Source organism: Anopheles coluzzii, chromosome 3 (genome assembly GCF_943734685.1).
Source record: "Anopheles coluzzii chromosome 3, AcolN3, whole genome shotgun sequence".
Classification (NCBI taxonomy): domain Eukaryota; kingdom Metazoa; phylum Arthropoda; class Insecta; order Diptera; family Culicidae; genus Anopheles; species Anopheles coluzzii.
The window spans coordinates 10,827,203-10,838,373 of NC_064671.1; the positions used below are offsets into that span (position 1 = coordinate 10,827,203).

General features: G+C 46.0%; 4 protein-coding genes across 4 annotated transcripts in view; 2 read left to right on the forward strand and 2 right to left on the reverse strand.

Annotated features, from left to right (window-relative positions):
* LOC120956864 (adult cuticle protein 1-like) overlaps positions 1-7,830 on the forward strand; it is a 46,215-nt gene extending 38,385 nt beyond the window's left edge. The window contains exons 2-3 of the mRNA XM_040378639.2: positions 7,248-7,308; positions 7,392-7,830. Of these exons, the coding sequence (XP_040234573.2) occupies positions 7,303-7,308; positions 7,392-7,760 (375 nt within the window). The 5' untranslated portion in view covers positions 7,248-7,302 and the 3' untranslated portion in view covers positions 7,761-7,830. The remainder of the gene's footprint in view (positions 1-7,247; positions 7,309-7,391) is intronic.
* Positions 68-868, forward strand: LOC125907205 (uncharacterized). The gene is made up of 2 exons (XM_049608182.1): positions 68-142; positions 219-868. Exons 1-2 carry the CDS (start codon positions 137-139, stop codon positions 804-806), a joined length of 594 nt encoding a protein of 197 aa, XP_049464139.1. The 5' UTR covers positions 68-136; the 3' UTR covers positions 807-868.
* On the reverse strand, positions 1,016-1,736 carry LOC125907210 (cuticle protein 16.5-like). The gene is made up of 2 exons (XM_049608192.1): positions 1,639-1,736; positions 1,016-1,561 (listed from the first exon to the last, which is right to left on the reverse strand). The coding sequence occupies exons 1-2, from the start codon at positions 1,642-1,644 to the stop codon at positions 1,097-1,099; spliced, it is 471 nt and encodes a 156-aa protein (XP_049464149.1). The 5' UTR covers positions 1,645-1,736; the 3' UTR covers positions 1,016-1,096.
* LOC120956852 (uncharacterized) lies at positions 1,907-2,800 on the reverse strand. Its single transcript, XM_040378625.2, has 2 exons — positions 2,555-2,800; positions 1,907-2,489 (listed from the first exon to the last, which is right to left on the reverse strand). Exons 1-2 carry the CDS (start codon positions 2,558-2,560, stop codon positions 1,968-1,970), a joined length of 528 nt encoding a protein of 175 aa, XP_040234559.2. The 5' UTR covers positions 2,561-2,800; the 3' UTR covers positions 1,907-1,967.
* Positions 7,831-11,171: the final 3,341 nt, after the last annotated feature.

The following is an 11,171-nucleotide window of genomic DNA, read 5'->3' on the forward strand; positions in this document are numbered from 1 at the left end:
AAGGTCCAACAGAAGGCCGGAAAAGCGTCGCGTTTGGCTCGTTATAAAAGCAGACGATCATTGGAACAAACGATCACAGTTCACTTGCAACGTTTTCGCGATCATATCCAATCGATCAAAGCACTCAACTGTGACCATGAAGGTGGGTTCAATCGATCAATTTGGTCAACATTTGGTTGGTACTGATATGTTATCATTGGTTCTATTCTTCCTTCCAGGGATTCATCGCGATCGCTGTGTTGGCTCTGGCCACCGTCTCCCAGGGATCATATCTGCCAGCGGTGCAGTCGGTCCTTCCGTACGCCTACAGCTCTGGCCTCTATGGCCTGGATGCCTATGATGGTCTGGGTCATTACTCGTCGCTCGGTGGACTGGGATACTCGTCCGTGCTGGACCATGGCCTCTCCTACCCGTACTCGGCCGCTCTTCCGTACTCTGTCTACAACAACGGTCTGTATGGAGGATTCTACGGTGCCAAGTACGCCCCAACTGTGGTCCAAGCCAATGTGAACACTCTGAAAACGGTCAGCCCGCTGGGTCTATATGGCGGATACTACGGTGCCAAGTACGCTCCGACTGTGGTCCAGGCCAACGTGAACACTTTGAAGACGGTCAGCCCGCTGGGTCTGTATGGAGGATACGGTGTGGAGCACGGATACGGACTCGCTCACGGATACGGCTACGGATATAACAACTACCTCCCAGTCCAGGGTCATGCCGCGAAGTACGTTGCGGCCAACCCGGGAGCCGTCCATGTGGCCCCTCTACCAGGCCATCTGGTCAACCAGAAGTCGATTGTGGCGTAAATGACTGTGATCTCAAGCAAATGTATGTGAAATTGTAAATAAATGGAATATTTAACTCAAAATATGATTGGTTTTCTACATTATCCTAAATTTTAAGTTTTCAATGCATTCTAGTGTTTGACAAACCAATTAATTTTAAATCCAACCCAATATTACTAAATTTCTTTAACACAAGCGTCAGCTCATCAAGCATGTGAAACAAATCATCATTTCACTTTGAAACATGTTCAAGTTTATTTCGTTTATGTTCTAAGCGCGACTGGATTTTGTACATGGATAATAAATTATGTTTACAGAGTTCCTGGTGCAGCTTCAAGGTTCAGGGACTGCTGGTTGACGGCATGTCCGGCCAGAGGAGCCTCGTGGACGGCGCCACGATTGGCAGCAACATAGCGAGCCTCCTTCTGGGCGACAACAGCCACAGCGGGCTGAGCGACGACGGTGGCAGCAGGAGCTACGGCCACTGGAGCAGCTTCCACCACATCCGAATCAGCGTAGAACGATGGCGCGGAGTAGGCGACTGGAGCTACTGAGGCGACACGGGCATACGAGACGGCTGGGACGGCATGGGAGACGGTTTGCGCAACATAGGAGTAAGCGGGAGCGGCGTATGCGAGAGGGGCCGGAACCACGTACTTCGGAGCCACATTCTGCTGGACGACAGTCGTCTGGGGAGCAGAGTAGACCACCGGAGCCGGAATGAGGCCGCACTCAGCGACGACGGCCAGAGCCACCATGACTACAGCTGCGATGCACTGATAAGAAAAAGAACCAGAAAACAGGAGCGTTTACTTGAGGACACTTGATGGAGATGAGAAAGCCCTTGAATTACCTTCATGATTGCTGGTTAGGGGTTTGAGTTGGATGCTGGTATGCGATCGAGACGAAGATCGTTCTGATTCTGATTGATACGAGTACAGGGACGCCTTTTATACCAGTAGAAGGAAACACAAACATGAATGTAGTTTCCAAAGTACAACAAAAAATGCAATCCCCAAAATCACCCCAAACAACCATACCATCCCTTCCAAAGCACACAACGAACGATCGAACAAAGAGAACGGGAAACTAACGCTCGCTCAAACAGAATGGCGATCAGCTTGGGTTAACATTCACACGTCATGAATCGGAGCCGGTTTATTAAAACAATATTATCTACATTTACAACACGTATTTGGCAACGGGAGCAGTCGACAGATACTTGTTGTATCCCAGACCGTATCCTCCATAGTTCCACAGTCCATTATCGACGACTTTGGTGGCGACGACGGGAGCGACCAGCTTGTTGTATCCCAGACCGTATCCGCTAACCAGCTTGTTGTATCCCAGACCGTATCCGCTGACCAGCTTGTTGTATCCCAGACCGTATCCGCTGCTCAGAACTGGAGCGACCAGCTTGTTGTATCCCAGATCGTAGCTGTTATCAACGACCTTGGTGGCCAGCACTGGAGCAACCGACGGGTATTCGACCACTTTCTTCACGGCCGGATAGGAACCGTACAACGATGATGGGTAGGAGTACTTGTCCACCGCTGCTGGGAGACCGTACGACGAGCCATAGACCACCTTCGACACCGGAAGTCCATAGCCGTAGCCGTGCTGGTAGGACAGGACATCATCGTATGGCAGGTAGGACGCCTCCGAGGCAGCGACGAACGCCACAGCCATGATTGCAATGAAGAACTGGAATGAGATACAAGAATTGGATGAACAGGGATGTTTGTATCGAGATTTCCGACGAAGCTTACCTTCATTTTAGTTGGATTGGTTGGATGTTGTGTTGATAGAAGAGCTGTACGAATACTGATACCAAAAACACAATCGAACGCATCATTTATAGCGCCTCCTACCGGAAGTCCAAAACGAAAGGAAAACTCCGTCGTCAAGGTCCAACAGAAGGCCGGAAAAGCGTCGCGTTTGGCTCGTTATAAAAGCAGACGATCATTGGAACAAACGATCACAGTTCACTTGCAACGTTTTCGCGATCATATCCAATCGATCAAAGCACTCAACTGTGACCATGAAGGTGGGTTCAATCGATCAATTCGGTCAACATTTGGTTGGTACTGATATGTTATCATTGGTTCTATTCTTCCTTCCAGGGATTCATCGCGATCGCTGTGTTGGCTCTGGCCACTGTCTCCCAGGGATCATATCTGCCAGCGGTGCAGTCGGTCCTTCCGTACGCCTACAGCTCTGGCCTCCATGGCCTGGGTGCCTATGATGGTCTGGGTCATTACTCGTCGCTCGGTGGACTGGGATACTCATCGGTGCTGGACCATGGCCTCTCCTACCCGTACTCGACCGCTCTTCCGTACTCTGTCTACAACAACGGTCTGTATGGAGGATACTATGGGGCCAAGTACGCCCCAACTGTGGTCCAGGCCAATGTAAACTCTCTGAAGACGGTCAGCCCGCTGGGTCTGTATGGAGGATACTACGGCGCCAAGTACGCCCCAACTGTGGTCCAGGCCAACGTGAACACTCTGAAAACGGTCAGCCCGCTGGATCTGTATGGAGGATACGGTGTGGAGCACGGATACGGTCTCGGTCACGGATACGGCTACGGATACAACAACTACCTCCCAGTCCAGGGTCATGCTGCGAAGTACGTTGCTGCCAACCCGGGAGCCGTCCATGTGGCCCCTCTGCCAGGCCATCTGGTGAACCAGAAGTCGATTGTTGCGTAAAGTTTGATACTCGAATTGTAAATTGAAGTGAAACATATGTTCTTTCGTTGTACATAAATATATTCATGCAAGGCTGTTAAAAGCAATTTAACATTTTGGCGTAGATTCCCAACTTTGTATTATCAACAATACTTTTTATTTGATTTCTTTTGTTTTTTAATAACGGCGTATGCAGTAGTAATTCTAAAGTCTTATGTTTCTAAAGAGTTGAATTTCAATCGTTTTGTATTTTTGGTCCGTACAGTAACAACTTTCTGCAAGGTAGTAATTATTGTAAATCTTTGCTAGCTCTAAAATTTGTTCTTTCCAATTCCTTTTTTGATAACTTGTTACACTTTTTTACAAATCATAGTACCATATTTTAAGAAATCATTTTAAACTACTTGTTGTTACTTTTCTTCCAAAACATCTTTCTACAAACACACCTCCCTTTGTGTCCATATTAGCCTATTCTCGGCAAGCCCCAAAAGTGCAAACGAGTTTTGGCCCGATTCCGTTACAACCGGAAGGGTTTTGAGGGTCAGCATACCTTCGCCACCATCGGGTGTATGTATCACGTTACGCACCGTTACGCACCCTCCAACGAACGAGAGTTCCAAATTTCAAGATCAATGCCAATGGTGTCGACTTGGGAACCGGTTTAATTCCTTTGCAAATCCGTTGCTTTTCGACGTTGCGGTGACGAGATGAAGAATTGCAGTTCACTATAATTATAGCCCTCCAAAGGTGGAGCTACTATTCGGAACGTCAACCGTCAGCTGCACGACTGGGCGGTCTATTTTGTATAGTTCTTTCGAGTGCGTGCGCCACAACTGGAATGTACGGTGCCGTATAAGCTTGCTAAAGACGCGGGCGTCCTTCAATGCGCTTGTATGGTGCTTGTTGACATAACAAATCAAAACCGACGCCCAGCCCATTCACAAATTTACAGCTGATCAATTGGCCCCGCTAAGACGACGACGCGTGTTGGGTAGAAATCAGCAAAGTGCAATGTCATGGCACACAGGGTACAATTAGTTTTCAAGGAAGCATAACAACTTGTGATTTAATATTTAAAACTCATTTATTGAGGTAGAAACAGACAGGGCTACAGCTTTGTTCGAAACAACCCAATTTACAGAGTACCAGGGGCGGGGGCCAGGTTCAGCGACTGCTGGTTGACGGCATGTCCGGCCAGGGGAGCCTCATGGACGGCGCCACGGTTGGCAGCGACATAGCGAGCCTCCTGCTGGACCGGAGCAGCGTACACGGTGGCGTGCGGGGCAGCATACGTCACCGCTGGGACGGCATGGACAGCGGTGCTGGCATAGGACACAGCCGCTGGCACGGCATAGCTATGGGCGGCGGCCACGTACGGGGAGGCCACATACGGAGCGGCGTATCCCGACACGACGTACTTCGGGGCAACGTTCTGCTGAACGACCGTGGTCTGCGGGACAGAGTAGGCCAGCGGAACGGCGTACGACGAGACCCCGTATCCTTCGGCGGCGACGGCCAGAGCGACAATGACTGCAACAATGATGCACTGTAACAACGAAAGAACACTAAATTAGCAACCAGCTCTTTGACACGACTCTTCATCGTTCGTTCTTACCTTCATGTTTATAGTTTGTGGTGTTTTGGGGGGGTGGTTTGTGTGTTTAAAACTTGAAGGTTGCTTCTGAACCAAGCTGAACTCAACCAACGTTTGATACTGACAGGACACCGGGCACGCGCTTTTATACCAACTTCACCGCTAGAACCAATCGTTCACATTCTACATGTCAAAATGGTGTCCCTGTACACAGATCTCCCCAAAAAAACGCAACCATACATCCCCACCCTGGGAGGGGACGGCGTCCTATCGTATACACGGGTGTCTGCGGTACTTGCTGTCTCCTTTGTCCGTGCCCCTTCCTTCTCGTTTGTTTCGCAGTGGACGGTTTTGCCAGTCAACCGAAGCTGCGTGTGCGTATTGCGCATTCCTTTCAGTTATCGTACACGCCTAAAACACACTCCGAATTTTTGGAGCAACACTTTGGAATGGTATGATTGGAGCTAGCCAGTGGGCCACAACTTTTTTTTTGTTGGGCACCAGGATGTGGGAATGACTTTCGATAATTGGGGCGCCCCTAGTTGGATGGAGTCGTTCGTATGGGTAACAAAACGGATGTTCTGATATCGATCGTGTCATTGTGATCTAGATGTTGGTCGGCGATGTGAAGTGCCTTATCTAATGCGGATCTATTTGGGCTTTGTCTAGGAATGGACAGCCTTAAAGGCATTTCATTGCAATCTTTTGATGCAGGTCGTATCATGAAGCTTTCAAGGTGGTTAAAAACTTCCTGAAAATGAGCCGAAATCTTTTTCTCAGCAAATGTTAGGTAGCTTTTTGTAGTTCAGGAGCTGTAATTCAATATAATTTTGTGATGTTTTCCTTTTGACTATTGTTTAAGTGGATAGAATATCTTAGTATGGTATGTTTTAGCAACATCTCTGATAACTGGAGTATATCAGAACAATGAGAATTTATGAAAATTTTCTGGACTATTTTGGGTTTCACTTATAACATAAGTTTACACTTAAGTTTACACTTCTATATATTGATCTGACTTGGTAGATAATCATCTTTCGGCAAGAGGAAACTGTTGAAATATACTATTAGTCTACAATGCTGCTCCAATCAATTCGACATATGAACGGAATGTTTATCCAAGACCTGAAGTATAAAACTTCCCAGCGCTTCAAGCATAGATCAAAGATCAAAGGTTTATCGGTATTAGTTGAAAAATTATAACTTACAAATGAAAAAAAATACTTGCTTGAGGGGGCAGTCCCGTGGTACAGTTGTCAACTCGAACGAATCAAGAACATGCCCGTCATGGGTTCAAGAAATTCGTAACATAATTGATGAGGATTTCGGAAACGCAACATACAGTGGACTAATTTTAACGAGTACCGCTCATAACGTACTTCGTTTGCAGTTTTTCATACAACAAGCATATCTAAATGCTCCAAATTATACCTTTATCGAGCCAAATATCGGGTAACAAACAGCGTAATATGCTATTTTGATACATTGGATTTTGATACTTTTGTTTTTTGAATAAAAAAATATGGCATCGGCAAAAGTATTTTTAAATATATGCAACTGGTTCATAAAGACCTAGCCGATTTATAAAGTTTTCATTCTCAATATCGGATCGGATTAACAGCTTTATGCAAAGCTCCACTATACTACGAGACAAGCTCGTTTACTTCTTACAAAACTAGGATTCGTACGATAGGCATAAAGCTAACATCAATATTTGTGAAGATAATTGTTTCTAAAACATTGCTTTCTTTAGAGGAAATAGGAGATATTTGACCATCACGGATATAATCCCACACCCGATTACACCAAATGCACCTGTGCGTTCATCATCCGTTTCATATTTCACTTCACCTCCACCTTCACCAATGTACACGTAAAGTGGTTGACATTTTTACCATCGCTTGTTCAATTGTAACCCTCTACAGGTGGGTTGGTTCCGGCTGATAGACTACGACTTTTACGTACTCATGCCTGCAGCGATCGACTTTAGAGGGAGAAACAATAATCGCACTTAAAGAACGGTATAGATCGTGTGCGTGAGCGCGGTCGCTCGTTCGCCTCTCGAGGTCATTGGCCATACGGGTCGTACACCACCGTACGATCGCAGTTGATTGAGCTACAGAATAGAGTCAGTCTTATAAAAAGCTACGGAGCTGTGGGGAAACTGTATCAGAACCATCTGAGCAGTCAACCAGCAGCCAACGCAACGCAAGCAAACCAAAATTCAACAATCATGAAGGTAAGTACGATCGAGAGTGCGTCTGCTGTGCAGTGCAACAAGGACTTACATCGAATCTTCTTATACATTTCTCCACCGAACAGTGCATCGCAGCTGTAGTCATGATGGCCGTTGCCGTTGCCGTCCAGGGATCGTCCGTCACCTACTGGGGCAATGGAGCAGCGCTGCAGCATTTGGCGCCGGTTTCGGTCGGTAGCTGGGTACAGGATAATTCTTACGCCAGAATTGTATCCCCGTGGAACTACGCTTACCAGGCCCCGGTCGCTACCGTTGCCGCTGCTCCAGTTGCCTACGCCGCACCGTACACTTACCAGCCGGCCGTGGCCGTCGTCGCCCAGAAGGAGGCCCGCTATCTGGCCGCCAACCGCGGTGCCGTGCATGAGGCCCCCCTGCCCGGACATGTCGTCAACCAGCAGTCGCTGAACCTGGAACCCGCACCCGGAACTCTGTAAAAATGTTTTATAAAAAGGCAACCGGTTAACCGTTGAATGCTGCAAATAAAAGCTCGTTGTGATATTGTAACTAGCGGTTTTGAATAACTTTGCCAGGATTTGCGGAAAGTATGTACTGAAAGAAAAAAATGTTGAGGTTGTGGCACTGAAATGTCAGTTACATCTCTCTCATTTTTTGTTATTTCTACTATCCAGCAATCTCTTAAAGCTGACAAAAACACTGGAATTAGCATACAAATAAGATCCAACTGATCATTTTATAGCGTCTATTCGAAAACGTATCAGCAAAAGAGAAACAGGAATAAAGACGTTGCGATACAGAGATAACACCCTGCAGGATCACAGGAGCATCACGCAAACAAATCATTTAGATGTTATGACAGCGTCTCTCAAACTTAATTTCCTACCACAAATCCTCCATGACTAATGAATTTGATCGTGATCGTGACAGAGCTTACTACTAGCACGACGATTAAGTGGCGCTGCTCGTTATTTTATGTCGTTCTACAGGCCTATTGATGCTTATTTAAAAAAATATTTTTTATATTGGGAGCGATCAGTTGATCTAATTTCGAACGCGTCGGTTTGTTTTTAAACATGAGCGTGGTTGGACCTCTTCCCGTACCTAGGATTTACCAAACCTTCAAGACCGATTAGGTCGTGACTAAAAAAGGCTATTTTTAAGGTCTATGACTTTCTCACAATTTTGTGTTCACTGTATGAGATGAAAAAGAGGAAGCCATTGTGTCGTAACTTTTTTTAGTGTTATAAAGAGTTATTTAAATTATAATTTATAATTGCATTTATAATTACCCTTTCCTTCCTAAACATTGCAAATAAATTCCATCGCTGTGAATGGAATTGAATGTACTTATGAATATTTCCTCATTCAACGATTGTTCACGCACCAGTAATTATGCAATGTAACTTTAACTCAAATAATAAATTAGTTTTCTTTCAGATGATTTTACCAATTGAACTTCTACCATTCCATTGCACCTGAACCGAAATATTATTCAAAAATGTTTATTCATAGCCTCATTACATACACCTAATAAATTGGCTAATGAATTCGATTAGATTATGCTGCTGCTTATAATTCTACAACATGGTATGTAACTCCTATCCAACGACCAAAACAAGCCTCCCACAAACAGGAATCTTCTCGAATTCCGGTTTTAGGAACGCCCTAACACAAAGCAATGTTTTCGTTTTTGGCAAATGGCAGATACATTGCAAACACTACCAACATCCTACCAGCTTCTCTAGCGCCTTCCTCCCTTCAAACCGAAGACCATTTCAAGATATCAAATGCCGCCAGGTAATGCCGGCGGGACGTGATTAAATTCTTCGCCGACGCCAGTCCAGTCCGTCCCGCCGGCGCGAATGTGTTACGGTTGCTTTACTTTTAATTTCGTTGGTCAATCAGCGTCTTTTTTTGTTGTTGTTCTCGTTGTTCTTAAACGTACATATAATAACGTTTTAGCATGCCACTCATGGTAACCGAAAACTAGTACAGGTTGTACCGGTTTCGTATTACATTCCCTTTTCGCTGCGATTCCCCGATCCGATCCGTGTGGAAGGTGGTGGTGTGGTCTTCAGGAAGTGGTCATGTTTGATGCCAACTCCCCAAGCATGTGCAGGTTTCCAAGATTTGAAGAAAGAAGAATGAAATGTTACCATTAGCGCAAGAAATAGAAACAGCATCTGTTTAATCGACCAGAACGCGGCATGGAGCGTAGTAATCCTCATTTCGTAGTTTCTTTGCTTGTTATAGCAATCCTTCTTGCTGACTTTTCCTTTCACTGGTAGCGGAAAAGGAGAGGAGAGTTGGGCGGTATCTAAGACGGGCGAGTGGGGTGAAGTTTTTTTGTTCTCTCATGCTTTCGTACTTTTCGGCAAATCGATCAGGCTAACGCCAAAGCGTTTATTAGCGCGACGCGGCTCATATAAATACTGCCGATTACGCTAGTCGATGTCACATCAAAACCGTTCTCCGAACAAATCACATCTTCCAAACGGAATAACCAACAAACCCAAAACAAGCATCATGAAGGTAAGTGGTGCACATCCTTGGCTATCCTGAAGGATATGTCTTTAACTCTCATCCTCTTTTTCACTGCTACAGTGCATCGCAGCTGTAGTCATGGTCGCTCTGGTCGCCAGCGCTCAGGCCAACTACTACAACGCCGTCCCGTCGGTGTACAGCGTGCCAGCCACGACTGTGGTCCAGCAGAACGTTGCGCCCAAGTACGTCACCGCTTACGCTGCCCCTGCCATCTCGTACGCCAGCCACGCCAGCGTTGCTCCGGCCATTTCCTACGCCAGCCACGCCAGCGTTGCCCCGGTCGCTACATACGCCGCCCCAGTCGCCACCTATGCCGCTGCTCCGATCTCTTACGCTGCCCATAGCTCGGTTGTCCCTGCTCCAGTTGCTTACGCTGCTGCCCCGGCTGCCTATGCGTACGGTCACACCAACTACGTCCAGGCTGTCCCGGCTGTGTACGCTCAGGTGCAGAAGGAAGCTACCTACGTTGCGGCTACCCGTGGTGCCGTCCACAAGGCTCCTCTGGTTGGACATGCCGTCAACCAGAAGTCGTTCAACGTTGAGCCAGCACCTGGAACCCTGTAAATATTCAACTCAATGCTGTAATATGTTTGATTTTGAGAATGGTTTTAAATAGATTGGATTGTTGCAAGGATTATATGCTGGGGCAAAGGTTTTTTTTACATTTGATGACACATTGAGGCTTATGTTGAAGATCTGCTGTTATGAAACTAGCTGAAATGGTGTTTTTTTCCAAGATGTCTAACTAGTCTATGCTTCATCTATTAGCGATCAAGTGATCTCTTCTTGTAAAAATAACAAAATACCAAACATGGGTTGTTATGTAGAAATAAGCACAATCATCATCTTCAAATAAATTAGAATGCTTGGTTTCAGTAATTGTTTTGTAAATCCTCTATAGCCAAAGAATCTACCAAAAGCTATGGAACGAGTAACAATTTTACTCTGGAATCCGGCACATGTGATAAACTTCACGCTATTTTTGTTATACATTCGACTGTCCAACTTTACAACGTACTTTACACTTAGCGCGACTATCAACCCACAAAAGAGTCAACTTGACAGGCTATGAAAACACTTTGAATTTATTGCATCATCCCATTTCGTCGCAAAGCATAGTCAAATTACTTAATCGTTCCTTCTCAAACTCCTCGCACATGACGCTTCTACCACGAACCTCCCAAAAACGTAGCAATTAAGCTGGCGCGTGTTGCCACAACTAATTGGATTACAAAAGCGTCCCCGCCGTTCGCTTTTAATATAGCATCATTTTTCACTCGCCAATCACCCGATCGAGGTGTTGCTAAAGATCGCTCACAATCGATCAACGAGCCCCCAAGACA